The sequence below is a fragment of the Diabrotica virgifera genome, chromosome 6 (assembly GCF_917563875.1).
Source record: "Diabrotica virgifera virgifera chromosome 6, PGI_DIABVI_V3a".
Lineage (NCBI taxonomy): Eukaryota > Metazoa > Arthropoda > Insecta > Coleoptera > Chrysomelidae > Diabrotica > Diabrotica virgifera.
Genome location: NC_065448.1, coordinates 244,493,860 through 244,513,017, shown reverse-complemented (window position 1 = coordinate 244,513,017; position 19,158 = coordinate 244,493,860). Strand labels below are relative to the sequence as shown.

Genomic DNA, 19,158 nt, shown 5'->3' with positions numbered 1-19,158 from the left:
GCACACTAATGTCATATATCTTATACTGTGAGAAAATATCAACTTTGTTAACATAAAACTGTGCAGAAAAGTGCATTTTGAATAGTGGTTGTAGAAAAAATATAATACAAAATTAAATGACAATTGCCTTTTTTAGGAGGTGGAGGATTCCAACATAGCTCCCACACAAGGAGAAGCAACATTCAACTTCGATCCAAATACAAATGTTCCAAAAGACTTCAACTTCTGATCGTTTTATGAAGATGATAATTACTAAACGTTTATTAAAAGTAATTAAGTCATCATTAGCCAGAAGAAAGCGTTGCTTCCTTACTTTATATCAAAAAAACAAAACAAAATACGAATATGTCTATACATACATTTAAACATGTACGTTCATTTTAAGCTATTCATGTACATATTATATATATTTTTTATATATAAGACGATAGATTCGAACCCAAAATGTTTATAATTTTTGGATTTTTTCTGATTAGTTTTTGGATTTGGGAAATTTTATATAAATACTACAATCATTGTTTAAAAAGGAATAGTTGGTCAACGCAATGAATAAATTTGTTTGTTAGAATTAAACAGATTTATTCATTGCGTTGACCAACTATTCCTTTTTAAACAATGCTACAATATGTGCAACCGATTTTTCTCCTATCAACGGTAACAGACTGCGACAGTTTTGATGTTACAGAGGCAAATCTTATGAATTGTTCCACATAAAATACCTTTTGCAGCAGATATTATATGGAAACATTGATCCAAACATCATTCACTAAATATCGTTTTTATGGATGTTAATATAATTAATATATAACTTTAAAAAGTAAGTAAATTTTGTGGGAAATGTATATTTTATTTTTGTTAGAGTAGAAACGAAATTCGGTCAGAATGCGCAAAGAAGTGGCGGTATCAATGTTTGGTATAAATGCTTAAGAAATTCGAGTACTCGCTTTAAAGATAAGCACTTGCCGGTATTTTAACATCCCATTAATCATTGTAAATTAGTCATTTTAGAACTTACAGTAAACACTTGCATATTAGTACAGATAAAATAATTAGACCATAAATATTAAGCAAGAGAAATCAAGCTTTTTCTCTACTTTGAAGGACAAAAAAGCAAGTTCATTATCTGAACCGAACTCAAAATAATTTTGCACATCATTTGTCTGGGACAAAATATGGTTGACATGATATCCGTGTGAAGACTTGGTCTACTATACTCTTGGATCATTATATTGAAGAGATAAACTCGACTCGGCAACATTGTAAATTTATCAACAAACTATTGGATGTGAATCCCCTTTTTGGCAAATGCTTTAATGTGGTGGTTTATCATATTAAATTTTTAAGTTGATTTAACTTTTTCATTGGAAAACAATTAAGAATGGAAGTAAAATAAAATAGAAATTCTTCGAGAACAGGCAGTAAGCTTTTCGCTTAATGTGATGTCAAACTTTAGTAGTCCTTTTGCCATATTTCAAGAAGTAAAAAATCTGCATAAGTGTTAATTTGTATATAAAACAATTCGGTTTATGTATATTTTATAGATGTACATAATTTTTGAAGTAGTAAACCTGCCGATTTTTTTAGGTTAAATCAAACCTATTTCGTGCCATGTTACCTCGATGCATTGACATTGACAGTGTATTGACATTGACAATTGTATTATTGTTTACAAACCATTAGGGACATACCTTAAATAAAAAATATGTTCGTATATTTAAAGTCAGATGTTTTTGTGTAAAATTTCCCAAAAGATTGTAAAATTTATTTAGTTTTAAGGGGCGCGGAAATCCATGTTTATGTACCGTATTGTAGAAACTTGGTTTATTATTTATATATGAATAAATTGATCTAATTTAATGACAAAAGTACTGGGTCTGTGTAGTTTATATGAGACGAAGATTCCAAGACGATTGCAAACTAACATTTTATCAATTTTTGTTACTTTTTAATTTGATAACTCGTTAAATTACAAGTCTTCGGTATGTATTGTAGGTCTTCAACACGTGGCCCAGTACTAGACACACAGTGCTTAAATTTGTTTCGTATCCATTTCGAGAGGATAAATATATGACATGTGGCAACACTACGGAGCTGTTTGGCCTTTATTTCAATGAATCCTTAATGATACATGAATCCTAAGGCACATCAAAGAAAAATGAAACGTAAATCACGTTTCATGGAAATAAAACACCGCTAAACAAATAGACGTCCGGCCATTTATGAAACTTTCCGAAAATATAAATGTGTTATGAGCATGAATCACACTCGTTTCATTGGTAGGCGGACTTCAAGATTTGTTTAGCCGTGTTTTATTTTCATGAAACGTGTTTTACGTTTCATGTTTCGTTGGTGTGCGGCTTGCCTTAAAAGTCTTAAAGTTGTCGAGTATTGAGCATTTATTGGTATCCCTTACTTCTGTAATAAATTCTTCACCGATTGCATATATTTGGTATGCCCTCCACAACGTGCGTTTAAGAAAGGCAGTTATTAACAAAAACCGGTATTTGGTTATATCGGTTTTTTTACTTACGGTTTAACCTGGTGGTTATAGCCGGTCAAAAAACCGGTTATTCCAAAAACTGGTGTTCGGTTTTTTAAGGGGTTACATAGGTCTTGCGGGTAAAAAAGTGACTTTTTTAAAAAAATTATATCTCGGAAACTAAAAATTATTTTTATTTATAATTGGAACATGTAAAAGTATAGTACTTACGGTACTCTCAAAAGAATTTTCAGCCAAAAATATTCATTTTTGTAGAGTTGACTGCAATTTTTCGATAACAGCCCTTTTTTGCGGTGGGCAGTATAACTAATTCCAGTCTCATCTGAAATCAAAAAATCAAAAAGTTTGTTGTAGTTTATACCTCTGGCTAGTGAATGAACAAATGAATTTTTATTAGGTGAAGTTGTTTTTGTTTTATAAAAAAAAAACTACTTTAAAAATGGCCATTTTGGAAAAAATGAGAAAAATTGGGGTCGAAAATGTGTTTAAACTTAGTAAAATCTTCAAATTTCATTTTTTTTTTTAATTCCTTCGTTCATTCACTAGTCAGAGGTATAAACTACAAGAAACTTTTTGATTTCAGATGAGACTGGACTTAGTTATGCTGCCCACCGCAAAAAAGGGGGCTGTTGTCGAAAAATTGCAGTCAACTCTACAAAAATGAATATTTTTGGCTGAAATTTTTTTTGAGAGTACCTTAAGTACTATACTTTTACATGTTCCAATTATAAATAAAAATAATTTTTAGTTTTAGAGATATATTTTTTTTAAAGTCACTTTTTTACCCGCAAGACCTATGTAACCCCTTAATCTTTCCGAATCTGAATCCTTGTTATTCATCTGATAAACTAAAAGACTAAATTTGTGAATTTCGTTTAGAACTGCAAAAATAATTTACAATGCCGAGAATATCTTCAGATGCTATAATTACGCCAAAAGAAAAACTTTACAATATGTATCTGAATGGTGAAATGGTGGACACGGAAATAATACTAAACGATGGAAACATTTCAGCGCATAGTATTGTTCTCACTGCAGGAAGTCCAATAATTTATCGAATGCTAAGACCGCAGATAGCAGATCTGAAAACAGTAGCTTTGAGCAGTAGCAATTGACGATTATGTTGACCATAAAATGGACGTATTGATTTTCAAAATAAATTTGCAAAATTTGGAAGCGTTATTCAGTCTATTGATACTGAAATGTCAAACCAAGCTAAACATAAATCACTTGACAGCTGTCAAAATGGTCGCCAAAAAAAGTGTTGCTAATAGGACTTTTCAACGTTTCTCACTTGTTTCGAGCGTCTGTCATAATATGTCGTTTAACCCGTGTATAATATTAATACACACGGATTATTGGGACCGTGCAAGTTCGGAAAAGCGCCACCTGGTTTCTTCGCTCTGCACTTTTATTCGCACTTTTAATTATATTCGCCAATCATATGGTCCTGGTTGCTGGATAATTGTCAAGGCCATAGTCCAAAAAAAAATAATAAGAAAAAATAAGATTTAGGTTATGTTATTAAAACGTAAACAATTGTATGTAGTAAATAAAATTAGTTATTAAAATGCAGTACTGCAAGCAAAATACAATTAATTAAATTTACCTTTATATAATAATTGCATATCATATCAATATTGTGAAGCAATATATAATTTTTCTTCTTAAATGACAATAGGTATGAAATGTACGTCAATTTGACAATTTCAATTGACAATATGAATTATTTAAGAAAGTTGCAATATTTCTCCGCTATTCGCGCACGATCGTTTCGCGTATCCCTTCCGGGTACTTGCACACCGCGAATACGACATATCGTTCATTTGGAAGAAGAGGGTTCCATCTCAAAATGTTTTTTTTTATTGCATCAATGCCTTCTAAATAATGACTTCTACTATGGAAAAAATAGTTACATGTGTAAGTACACTAGTCTCCGAGAGATGGCAGATGCAACTCTTTGGTTTTCCCCTAACTTTCTCTACAGAACGTTATTCGCTTTAGAGAATACAGTTACATCTTGGAATATAATAGACAAAAATAAGTTAGTTTAATTAAAAGGGTGATTTATTTTTGGGATATAGAGTTATAAGTAAGTAAAGATATAACCATTTTTCTTATTAAAAGTTATAACACTAAAAGTGAACAGTATGTTCTGATAGAAGGATACTTTCTTAGTTGTAACTTTTTTTTTGGATAATTCATCATAAAAAAGGAGCAATGTAATGTGCGTAAATAGTTATTTATGAAACAGTCCGTGAAAAAACGCACGCGATTTTTAGAGCACGAGCGACAACGGAGCGAGTGCTATAAATCGCGTAAGTTCGCAAAAAGTACTTCACGCACAGTTTCATACAATATTGTATCTACGATAAACAAATAAAAAAGCTGTAACTCTTCGTCACTGAAATTCATTTCTATTCTACAATTTTTAGAACTTTGACATTTAAAAATTCTAACTACTTTCAAACCACAAAACTATCAAAACTTTTGTTGTAATTCATTGCTCATATTGTCATCACCATGATAACGCGAAAGTTAAAATAGTGCGAAAAAGTAAATCCCATTTAAAATACATTGTTACTTCACGCACACTTTAAATCCTTCACGCACTGCTATCTATAATGACAGTTTTCACAAACTAAAAACTTATACATAATATGACATAGAGTAGATAAAAGTAGTTTTGTGAAATGTAACCTAAAGTTATTTTGTTATAGGTATGTGAATTATTTTTTTGCATTGAATAATCTTTTGTTTTCCTGAATACTATTTAAGTTTTCACAAATATTTGTAAAGAAAAACAATTAGGTATTACTATTATTGCTTATTTATGTTTCATTTTTTGTTGTATAAGGGATACGAACTATTTAATTAGTTTTTTTTTTGTTTTATTAAATCATAATTGATATAATGGCATTTTTAATAATACTTTATTAATACAATTCCTAAAATGTAACTTTATGAGCAAACATAGTGCTTTAAAAAGATAATATTTCTTTATTCAAGGTTATATCTAAGTCTTTTTTCTAAACCTGATATCTTAAAAAAGAAAATTCTTGTCAGAGCGATAAAAAGATCAGAAATCTATCATACTTAATCATTAAATCCTATAATCTCAATAAACACTGCGCAAAATAAATGAAATAAAAATAAAATATGAATCTTAAATCCTTTCTACTGAAAAAGTGAAAATTCTTAGATATTATAACCCTCTTCTTCCAAATGAACGATATGACAGAAGCTCGAAACAAATGAGAAACGTTGAAAAGCTCTATACACATTTCTATACCAAAAAACACCCATTATAAAAAAGATTCTTAATACATGCAAGTTCCCTATTAAAATATGTATTCCTCGTAGATCCATTACAAGTTCTGAGATATAGTAGTGAACTCTCGATATTACTAAGATATATCTTTACGAAATTGATCTCATGTATAAAGGTATATCTATCACAAGTAAACAAATTTAAGCACTGTACGTATTTATTTTTTCGGGATTTTGTAAATTTCGTGCAAAACGATTGAAAATTAAAAATGAGCACATAATGATTGTGATGTAGAGTTTGAAGGAAATGCCGAAGTGCAAAACAAACCATTTAAAATGACCGTACATAGTCAAAAGGATCTGAGCATGATAACTCGTAGATAATTTATTATTTTTTTAAGAAACGAAAATGTGATGTATTAAACCATATAATTTATTGAATAGAATTGTGATGCAATAAAAAGTCATGCGCAGATTTTGTTAGATTTTATCCTATTGTATTTATGATAATGATATTAACTTAATATTCTTTTGTTTCCACGGACAGTCTTCAGACTTGTTTATAAATATTATGATATAGTTTTTTTACTACAAAAATAGGCTTACGTCAAAATTAAATCAATATGGCGACTGAGAGGCAAACAAATGTTATTTTATCAGTTCTTAATGTGTTTTAGATCATTTTAGTCACATTTCTTTGTAATTTTGTTTTGTACAAGGATAAATTTACCATGTTCACTAGAGGAATTCATTTAAAAAGACAATATGCCTCATTTTTGTTGTGTTTTGAAGTGTAGAATGCGAAGTAATTATGATAAAGTTTAGTTTTATCGCTTAACATCAGTTAGATTTTAAGCATAAAACTGAACTAAATAAGTTATCATCTGAGAGACAAAACCAATGGTTAAATGCTATAATACGTCCTATAAAAATGCTAAATAACTAACTACGCCCATGTTACTTACGCTTGGAAAACTGTCTCCACAGTAGGTTAACTCAGGCCCCTTGAGGGAAAATGGACCTATATTTATTTTGCCAATCTTTTGCTGGTATCTACTAGTAACATCTATTGGCTACCATCAACTTTCGAAAATATTCACTCGTTGTTCTGAAGCTATTTCCTTGTGGCATTTTTATGATTGACTATTTAGATGGGAAATAAGCCACAATTAAATTGAAAAAATAATTGTATTAACGTTTCGACGCTCGTCGTGTCGTGTCGTCAAAATACAAAATAATAAAATTATTTTTTCAATTTAATTGTGGCTTATTTCTCATCTAAATAGTTAATCATATTCACTCATGTTTATTCACTGCTTAAAACTAAATAAAGTCAAAAAACTATACAAAATCTACAACAAAGTGTTCGGAAAATACAACTAAAAAACTGTTAACAGTAAAAAACTTAAGAAACAATGTGGTACAAATATAAACAAATACAACGTTTGACAGCTTGACTCCGAGCGATATTATAAACGTCAAAGTTTTGGAATGCCCTATTGCCAAAACAGAATTTTCATCGTGGCCATGTTTCTTGTACAGTGAGAAGCTAGGCATCATTACTTGTCTGAGATTTTTTTCTTTGTTCTTGTTTACTGTAAAAATAATATCTACAATTCTTTATTCTAATTGATTATGTCAATCGGTTTTCATTACTTGCCGAAATATATTACAGTAAACACGAACAAAGAAAAATATCTCTGACCAGTGATGATGCCTAACTTGTCACTGTACCGAGGATCGTCGCCATGATGAAAAGTCATATTCTAATGTTTTGGTAACGCTCTACCGTCAGAAATCTTTAAATGACGTAAGGGTATTTTTGTAGTAAAAAAACCATACACAATTTGTTTAATAACATATTTGTTTAATTTGTTTGTTGTTGGTTGTACTTTTTTTAGACCAGTTTAACAACGTAATATCTGTCTTCAGCCAGTCTATTAAATTTGTATTGGACTTCTTAGTAACTAAAGAAATATTATTTAATATTATTTTATTTAAAATTACATTAAATCAACTACAGGGTGTACCAAAAGTAGCGGGATGGTCAAATATTTCGCGAAATGAACATTGGATCGAAAAACTGAAAAATATGTGTTCAATATTTTTCAAAAATCTATCAAATGATACCAAACACGACTCCCCACGACCGCATGGAAGTGGGGTGGAGGTAACTTTATAATCTTAAATAGACTCACATGTTTTATTTATTGCAGATTTTGATTCCGTACGTAAAAATAAGCAACTTTTATTCGAGACATTTTTTTTAATTGTATGTATGGCGCTATAATCGGCTATAATTGCATAAATATAATCGGCTATAATTGTAATACATGGAGCTATAATCGGAAAAATGACTTATCGTGAGACACTAGGTAAATTATAGAAACGGTCTAATATCTCGAGAAATATACTTCCAAGTAAATCCAAAAACCATGTGTTTAATATTTATCAAAAACCTATCGAATGACACCAAACACTACTCTCCACTTGCACCCACGGGGGATTAGGCGGTACCATTTTTTATTATGCCTCCCCCCCCCCCCCAACATTTATCCAAGATATTTTTTATAATTTTTGATAGATGGCGCTATAATCGGAAAACTACGGTTTATTGGCGGCATCTATCAACAGTTCTAAAAAATGTTTCGAATAAATGTTACTTACTTTTTCATGGGGAATCCAACTCTGCAATAAAAAATGGGTGTTCCTATTTAAGATTGTAAAGTAGTTATCCCCCACCCCACCTCCAGGGATTGGAGAGGGGGGGTCGTGTTTGGTGTCTTTCGATAGATTTTTGAAAAATATTGAACACGTATTTGTCAGTTTTTCGATCCGACGTTCATTTCGCGGAATATTCGACCGATCCGTTACTTTTGGGACACCCTATATAAAAAAGTCTGAAGAATTCGTAATGTTGTAAGGTAAAATTTTTTAGGAGGTAAAAATTGACTGTTTTCCCGTTGTTTATATATTGTTTTTATTTATGAAAAAGGGACATACATTTTACAACTTTCGGACTTATAGTATGCTCGGTTTTTTTATTCTAATTTTGGAAATAAATCTGAAGAAATGTAAATAAACATTTTCCGTCTTACTTTAATTTAATTCAGTGGAATTGACAAACACTTTCCTGTTCTTAATGTTTTACTAATTAGAAAATATCTTCAGTTGTACATTATTTATAGTAAACATTAAGAGAATCTAATGAGTTGTGTTTTAATAACCTACTGTGTCACATCTACATCAGTAACATCAGACCTATGCCCCGACATCAGATCACGAAGATGAGGAACTAGAGGAAATCTACGAAGAAATTAATGCAGCAATGATGGCAAGTAAAGCAAGGTATGAAAAATTAATGGGCGATTTCAAAGAAAAAATAGGGAAACAAGACAACCAAAATGATATTTTAATAGGCCCTAAATGGATTATGAAGAAATACTAAATTATGCGAAAGAAATCCTATACATAACCAACGCATTCTTTAAAAAACCACAAAAGATAAGATGAACCTTCTTTTGCTTCTTTTAGAGAAGAATAAAATACAGCAACTCATTATACTATGACAGTAAAGTTATACATAAACACCGATCACAGATCGCTAAGAACACGAATAAGAATTAACAGCAAAAGAAGACAACTTATAAACGCCAAGCAAAAACAATAGACGAACAAAAACTGACAGAACTATCAAAGATTCTTCTTCTCGTTGTCCTTGAAATCCCAAATAAAAAACTAATAGCAAAAGAATCGATCTATGAAACAAAGTTCAAACACTCAGCAAGGAAACGCAATATTTAATAAGAAGTCACACGTAAGAAGTTATACTTCTTTGTCACTATTTAAATATATTTTTAAAAAAATTTACCTCTATCTCTCAACTTTTTTTCAAAAAGTATTCAAATACCTATTTATTCTTAACTCATCCCACTTAATATAATTTTCGATCATAATATTGAACTGCCAACTAGTCTACTAAAATGTAAATACCACAAAGTTCCCGAATTGCGCCTTTTTGTCGATAAGACAGTATTAACCTTATTAAAATAATATCAAAAATTTAAACAACAAAAAAGGGAGGCAACAACATGCGGTGTTCCCAAGCGGTCTCCCATTCAAGTGTTAACCGCACCCGACACTGCTTGACTTCAGTGATCGGACGAGAACCGGTATCAGAGCCGTGCGGTACATATTTTCAATATGATGCAAGTCTTCGAAATTCCGCGCCTTAAATATTATTGAAACTTGACTTTTATTTTTATTAAATGCAACTGCACAAAATGAACTAAAACTTATTTTAAAAACAACACATTATTTAAATTAAATGAAATAATAAATATGCATTAACACTAAATAATATTTACAAAAATTTCAATTTTATCCTTCTGACTATAATTTTGGTAAATTCGTCAGATTGGTGTAGTCTAAAGGGGGTCCGGACAAATAATCCCGGACAAAAAATCCCCACAAATTATCCCCGGACAAAAAATCCCCACAAATAATCCCCGGACAAAAAATCCCCACAAATTTTTTTGGACAAAATATCCCCACAAAAAATCCCGGACAGAAAATCCCCAAGAAATGTTTGCTGTCGAATAGTTCTCTAAAAGTTTTCCCATGAATGGTGGAAGATATGGGAAATAAGCTAAGGCTGTGGGAATCATGTTGTAATTGCTTTAAATCTTTTGATCACTCTGCTTTGAGTAACTCTGTTCAAAACATTGTCTATTCATGATAATAACTGATAACTATACTGAAAACAATAATCTTGATTATACTAATGTAAAAAATCCGTTCCATGCATCGCCATGAAAGTTATACAAAGCTTTTCGATTATTTTGACTTTTGTTGGTTTTGGAAACAAATTTATGGGCATTCCTGTTCGATATCAGGTTTTCAGAAAACGTATTTGAGGATCTGTGTGCATCCATAAAAAAATTTATCCATAAATCAAACCAAACATGGCTGTTCGGGGAGAGGCCAGATGGTAGAAGGTCTGTAGGGCGACCTAGAAAAAGGTGGAAAAGTTATAACGCCATTGATGATGATGATGACTAAATATTTTGACGTTAAACTTACAAAAGGAACAGAATTTTTTTGCATTGCAATCAAGATTATCGTTTTCTGGACCAGCAGTTATCATCACGAATAGACAATAAGTACAACATGACTCCCAAAGCCTTAGCTTATTCCCCATATCTTCCACGATTTTTGAAAAAACTCACAATTGGAATTCGACATTTGGTAATCGAAATTACAATGTATGCTTAATTTTAATCGCTAATCATTATTTTCGTGCCGAAAACTGGTTTCATGGCGATTGCTATAACTCTCATGCACTGAAGCTGAAAAACATTTTCGTCGATTGCATTCACGGGAAAACTTTTAGAGAACTATTCGGTAGCAAAAAATTTTTTTGGGGATTTTTTGTCCGGGATTATTTGTGGGGATATTTTGTCCAAAAAAAATTGTGGGGATTTTTTGTCCGGGATTTTTTGTGGGGATTTTTTGTCCGGGGATTTTTTGTCCGGGGATTATTTGTGGGGATTTTTTGTCCGGGGATAATTTGTGGGGATTTTTTGTCCGGGGATTATTTGTCCTAGCTTCGTCTAAAGCATAGATAAATAATATATAGTATTACGGTCTAAAGGCTGTATGACACTATACATTTTCTTGTATCATTTCTAATATCAAACTGGGACACATACCGGCTAATCATAGAACAGGAAGTAAATCTACTAGTGAGATTGCAAACTCCCGAACAAATAGAAACAGAAACTAATAATCTAATCAACTTACTTCAAAATGCTGCCAAACAGTCTACCCCTCAACCTGGACAAAAAAAATTTTCAACCAACATTCCTCTTGAAATAAAAAGACTAGTAGCAGAAAAACGAAAAGATAGATCAATTTGGCAAAGAACTCACAGACCAGACGACAGGACAATTTATAATAACAAAACAAGAAACTTAAAAACAGCTCTAGAACAGATGAGAAACAACTCATTTGAAAACTATGTATCAAACCTGTCGCGTCAAGATAACTCTATCTGGAAACCAATCAAAAACAAAAATAAACCAATAAATACTTCACCTCCAATTCGGAAAAACTCAGGACCATGGGCAAAAAGCAACAAAGAAAAAGCTGATTTATTTGCTGAACATCTAACTGAAGTCTTCAAGCCACACGACAATGACCAAGTACAAGAAGTAGAGCAGGAACTAGCCTTACCAATTAATCAACGAGAGCGACCAACTTTAATTACACCGAAGGAGATCAAAGATGAAGTTAATCATTTGAATGAAAAGAAGGCACCAGGCACTGATCTCATAACAGCAACAATGCTAAAACAAGTTCCTAAAAAAGGTATAATGAAGTTATTGTACATATTAAATGCAATCTTAAGACTTAATTATTGGCCTATATCATTAAAAATTGCCCAAGTAATTATGATACCGAAACCTGGTAAAGCTTTAACGGATGTTTCATCATACCGCCCAATAAGTCTACTGCCAATAATGTCAAAACTTCTTGAAAAGCTGTTACTTAAAAGAATTATGAGCGACCTAGAATTCCAAAACTGGATCCCAGAACACCAATTTGGATTCCGGCAAGGTCATTCTACAGTGCAACAATGCCATCGCATATCAAATGTAATTAATAGAGCTTTGGACAATAAACAGTATTGCACAGCAGCCTTTCTGGACATCAGCCAAGCATTTGATAAGGTATGGCACCCAGGATTACTTTATAAAATCAAAAAATCCCTACCCAACAAATACTTTGACTTATTAAAATCATATCTAAATCACAGAGAATTTGAAACTAAAGTGGAGGATGAACTATCAAACCGTAACAAAATTCAATCAGGAGTCCCACAAGGTAGTATATTGGGTCCACTTCTTTATGTACTGTACACATCCGATTTACCAACCTCTCCACAAACCACCATTGGAACTTTCGCTGATGACACAGCAATATTTGCAACTGAAGAGGATCCAAGAGCCAAGATCCAGTATTAAAACTTCAAGAACACCTAGACCAAATTGGACAGTGGTTAAAGAAATGGAAGATAAAAGCTAACGAAACTAAGTCAACACATATAACTTTCACACTAAGGAAAGACCAATGCCCAAATATTAGCCTTAATCAAGTCAACATACCACAACAGAACATCGTCAAATACCTGGGGCTTCATCTTGATTCTAAATTAAACTGGAAACAACACATTTTAAAGAAGAAAAAACAAATTGAGTTGAGAGTGAAAGAAATTAATTGGCTTATAGGTAGAAAATCTCGACTCTCAATTGAGAACAAACTGCTGATTTATAAAACAGTCATCAAACCTATATGGACGTACGGTATAGAACTATGGAGTTGTGCCAGCAAATCAAACACAAAAATTATCCAAAGAACTCAATCAAAAATTCTACGCACCATCGCAAATGCCCCGTGGTACATTTCCAACCAAACCCTTCATACAGACCTAAACATCCCGTTAGTCAGCACAGTAATTCAAGAAAGAGCCAACAGACATCACGAGAATTGGAAGACCACCCCAACCAATTAATATTACCATTACTACAGCCACTAAACAACAGAAGATTGCGAAGATTATGGCCCATAGATCTTCGCTGAAACTGAGGTGAAACCGCTGGGTGATGTACCTCATAACGCCATTTTAGTGTACAATAATACATTGATATATGTTATTGTACTTGTTATCAAATTAGCTTATAGAATATGTAATTCTGATTGTTAATAAATGCTTACAAAAAAAAAAAAAAAAATTCTAATATCGTTTCTGATATGTCAAAAAAATGCATAGTGTCATACACAGATACAAGAAACGATACAAGAATTTGAGTCAGACACAGATTCTTGTACAAGAACTGCACCAATTTCTGCGCAAAGAGCAAAAACGTAAAACCTGCTGGTAAAACATCTAAAATGTCATAATTACTTACTCATAATGGCGGCTGAAATGAAAATGGGATCATGTATTAATGAATTTATTTGTGTTTTTGTAGGTATTATTTATAAATCTTTTATTGATACTTAATATACCGTTTGGTATGAACTACTGTTCTACTAATAATCATATATTTAGCTCCTAGTAAAGTTCAAATTATAAATTTAGGTTTCATGGTGCATAATTTTTTAATAGACGAAAATACAATAGTTCCTAATTTGGATCAAACTGAAGATAATTCTAATGCAAATATTTTAGCACAAATATCAAAACAAAATAAAAACACAAATAATCAACCTCAGTCAACGTAAAATTCTGGTTAACATTAAAATGTTAATTAAAAGTTTATTAATTTTATAAAATCTTTAAAATCAGTTGTAGCAGTATGCAGTACTACCATAACGTGACAGTGACAAACAAAATTTCGACCAATCACGTGCCGAATTTCATACAATTTTCGATACAAGAACTTGCATAGTGTCATACAGGGCACAAATGTACGTACAAGAAAATGTATACAAGAAACGATATCAGAAACGATATTAGAAATGATACAAGAAAATGCATAGTGTCATACAGCCATATAAAGTAGCAGCTAGTGAGGACTCTTGAAATGAGTGCTAAATTTTTTAGTTTTGTTTGTCTTATGGAGCTTCGTAAATTTTTAATTTTGAAAGACTTCTTTCACCACTAGCTACCGAGGCAGGGAGTGTTAATAAAATTCTTAGTGATACAACTTATTAGTTCTTATGTTTGTATTTTATTATGTTGTATGTTTAATTTGCAATTTATATTAATTTTGTAATACATAATACCTAAGTATATTGGTTTTGTTTTTTATTTTAATTTGTTAACTTGTTTTTTAATATTGCCGATTTATCTAATTTCAGAAAATTGTAATGGATATTGTTATTTTTTGACTCTATGTAAGCTTCGTCTATAAAATTGTAAAATAGTTTGTAATTTATGGAAGACTATTTACTGGGCCTGATGATGAGGCAACGAAAATATAAGCCTCGAAACCGGTTGCTCCACATTTTTTAACATAAATTAAATACAAACTCAAAGATTGCGAGTATTGACTTAATTTATATCCAGTAGTATAATGGACTCACATTGGCGACCCTTTCATGATTTATCTTCCTTTGTTAAGAGCTTATCCACAGATTTTTCGTAATCAAATTGACGCTTTTTTCTCCTGGTTCGAATTTTATTTTCAGCAGAAAATTTGAATTTATATCAAGATTTTCTTCAATTTCATTAGTAGTAATTTTCTTTAAGTCATAGCCAGATTGTCTGCGACTTTTCATTTTTTTTTATAGTTTCTGACAACATTTTTACACAATCTGACAAATTTATAGTTACCTACTTTTTGCAACATCTTCGAGACTGAATTTATATGACATAAAATATAATTTCATAGAACTACACCGCATATAAATTTTTTGCTGATCCTAGTGATTTAACTTTAGTTTATGATTTCTGAATCTTTGTTGACTTCTTCTATTATTTCGAATGAGGTATCATATATTTCACAAACTTGAAATCTTAAAGCCTTAAATGTTTCAATGCATCTATTTGACTTGACCATCTAGTATCACTCAACGGGTTTAGAGTTGTGAAACATGTTTTTTCGGAACTTCCCAACGCTTTGTATAATTAGATAAAAAGTGTACAGTTCTTGTGTAATACAAAAAGGGTTGTTGTTTCTGTACAAGAAGACGCTTTCTTTACTTTTAAAACTAAGTTTAAAGTCTAAAACTATCTTATTCCTATGATTATTTTTATGTATTTTGATTTTACTGATTATGCCGCCCCCTTATGATGCCGCCTGATGCGACTGCCTCACCGCATCATAGCACCGCAAGGCCCTGACCGGTATATTCAGTGTGGTATGGCTGTTGCCAATTATACTTAGTCCTAATAAGCCTTTCTACCTTTAGGTGTAAGGTGGAGTTGAGTTTGGCATTGTAGACTAGGATACAACATCGTTAATTCTGTCGGTAAGAGTTATGTCGTCCTCATGAAGTGGATCCATTAAACTTAGAAAATTTGTAGAAATTGCGTCTTCTACGAAAAAAGTACTCACTGATTGCAATACCTTTAGGCCATGTTTCGGGCATGAATAGTTGTTCATGAAGATCTGCATCAGCTGTAATTCTAAACGAGTTGGTTCCAGTAACTTTATTTTCATACAAGGTGCATGAGAATTCACGTCCAGGAAACTTTACTTTCAAATAATCTTGTATATTCTCCATGGTATAGGATTTTTTGTATTTTGTGGCATATACCCACACCTTATCACCCGCTGAAACTCCTTCATTTGTGTCACAGTCTCCGACAATTTTGATGCATTTAGGTAGGTATTCTTACTCGTTATTTCTCGGATTCCTCGTTATTGGTTCTTATACTGTATTTGTATTATTTTTGTACATATCCTTTATTACTTCTATTAGGTAGGTATGTGTCTGTCGACTCCCCTTTCTTTTAGTGTCTTCCATACGTCCTTTCTTCGGATTCTGTCAAACGCCTTTTCCAGTTCGATGAAGCACATATGTATCTCTCTATTCTTATTGATTACCTTTTCACTTACTTGTCTTATTGTGAATATTAGGTCTTGCGTGCTTCTGTCCTTCCTGAATCCACACTGCGTGTCTGCTTCCATAGTTGTTTCTATTTGGGTTTTTATTCTTGTCTCTATTATTCTTGCGAATACCTTCCCAGGGATACTTGATATGGTGATACCTAGGTAATTATTACAGTTTCTGTTTCAGAGAAACTAAGAAAAGAATAGTTTCTGAAAAACTATTACAGAGAAACTGTTATAAAACTGTAAACTGCCAATTATAAATAAAACAAATCTGATTTTTAGGCTTTTTTACGTGAAATTAAACTTCCGTAAATATTTACTAATAAATTATCTGTAAATATCTACCACATATAGGTATAATTGAATTAATAAAAACACCAATATGTTTTTCACACTGTTTATTTGCACTGATACGTAACTTGAAATATTTAGCAACTAACTTCAGACTGTCATTTTTATTTCGTCAGTGTGTCAATCGCGCCTAAAGAAGTAAACACTTCAAAAGAATGAAACACTACAAGAAAAGAAAGGCATACGAGACTGGAAGAAGAAAATAAGGGAAAGTAGAAATCTAATTACAAAATTGAATGATGAAGATGACAACGAGGACATGAAAGAAATTCAAAAAAGAACCATGATGATAGAAAACTACTACCAAACATTGAGTTGAAAGCCAAAATACCACCAGTTAAAGAAGAAAAATAGTCAAAAATGTGGAATAGGGCTTTTCATCGACTCTCGTTTGTTTCGAGCTTCTGTCATATATTGTATTAATCTGTGTATAATATTCATATATACAGATTATACAACATAATATGACAGAAGCTCGAAACAAATGAGAGCCGATGAAAAGCCCTATTGAAGACATAACAGAGAAAAAAAAAATAAAAGCAATGAGCATTATGAAAAATAAAAAAGCTTCAGCTGAAGACGGAATAATATTAGAAATGATAAAATCTGGAGGACAACACATAAAAATGCTAAAAATTACAGAAATAAATACCCACAGCTTGGTTAAATGCTGTTATAATGATATAACTGATTTTCAAAAGGAGAAATAAATTAGAACTGAAGATCTATTAGCCTGTTATCAACCTTATATAAGCTGTTTGAGAATATAATTACGTTTCGACTAACAAAAAACTGGATAATTATCAGCCCCTGGAACAGGTTATACCATGCATATAGGTCATACAAGTAATAAAAACACTAATCGACAAATCAAATAAATACAATATCTGGACAGCTATGGTAGATTCATCACTAACTTGACTCTATCTACAACTGCTCTTAAGAGTTTTATAGAACTGCATTTAAACCAGTTCCTTCAATTTTTCAATCATAACACTCTTGTTCCTATACCCCTTCCTCCTCTTATTTTTTCCTGCATTATCAATCTTAGCATTTCATATCGCTGTCCCCTCATTACACGTCCTAGATATTGTAACTTTCTTATTTTTATTGTGTTTATTATTGTTATACATACAGTGAGCACGTAAAGGTTGGAATAAATTCGTTTTCTGGAGAATGGACGATTTTGGAAAAAAATCCCAAAACAGGTCAATTTTTATTTTTAAATTACGACTTTTTGGCATATATATCATACTAGTGACGTCACCGATCTGCGCGTGATGACGTCATCGATGATTTTTTTAAATGAGAATAGGGGTCGTGTGATGCTCATTTGAAAGGTAGTTCAATTCTCTATTCAGTAATATAAACATTAACATAATTAATTGTACAGGGTGTCTAAAAAATTTTCTTTTTGATTAAATTTATTGACACAAAAAGAAGATGTATGTAATTTATTTAATTCAAAATACATTTTACTGCTCTCAGAAAACAAAAAAAAAACATGTTTACTTGAAAAATATTTATGGCTTTTCGCTTAAATTAAATGTTTAAACTGTCACGAGGCTGGTGGGTGGCTGCTTTAATATTGAATTTAAGCAAAAAACAATATTTATCTGCCAAATTAACATTTTTTCCTGTTTTCTGATGGCAGGAAAATTAATTTTGAATTAAACAAATTACACACATTCTTCTTTTTATGTCAATAAATTTAATTCAAAAAAATTTTTTTTGGACGCCCTGTATAAATAGTTATGTTAATGTTCATATTACTAAATAGAGAATTGAATTACCTTTCAAATGAGCTATCAGATGATCCATATTTTCATTTAAAAAAATCATCGACGACGTCACCACGCCCAGATGGATGACGTCACTAGTATGATATATATGTCAAAAAGTCGTAATTTAAAAATAAAAATTGACCTGTTTCAGGATTTTTTTCCAAAATCGTCCATTCTCGAGAAAATGAATTTATTCCAACCTTTACATGCTCACTGTATATATTAATAACAAAAAAAGAATGTGTGTGTACTTTGTACGCACGTAAGAAGTTATACTTCTATTATATAATTTCAACGAAATAAATATACTTAACAGGTCATTTGTATTTTATTTAAATATTAAACTAACTTTCTTATCTACCACTTTCAAAAGTTTTTTATTAAAACAACCAAAAATTAAAAAAAAATACGAATAGTCCAGGATTAGAACCGGGGACCTTCCGATCTCTGATCCAACTAGGCTACCGAGCCTCTTGTAAGTGACACGTAAGTTTCGGATATAATTACACAACACGGTGACAAATAGATCGAGTGGAAAATGTTATACCTACATATTTTATTATCTTACTACAGAGGAAAACAAAGCCATAGACACAAAAATTATAACCAATAATACATTTACTAAAAACACTAATATATTCTTTTAACCTTTATAACTACCCACTCATCAAATGACATAACTACACGC

General features: G+C 31.5%; 1 protein-coding gene across 1 annotated transcript in view; it reads left to right on the top strand.

The window, feature by feature from the left end:
* LOC126887473 (importin subunit alpha-4) overlaps positions 1-8,978 on the top strand; it is a 57,197-nt gene extending 48,219 nt beyond the window's left edge. Inside the window, exon 7 of the mRNA XM_050655025.1 lies at positions 137-8,978. Within this exon, the coding sequence (XP_050510982.1) occupies positions 137-229 (93 nt within the window). The 3' untranslated portion in view covers positions 230-8,978. The remainder of the gene's footprint in view (positions 1-136) is intronic.
* The last annotated feature ends 10,180 nt before the right edge of the window (positions 8,979-19,158 follow it).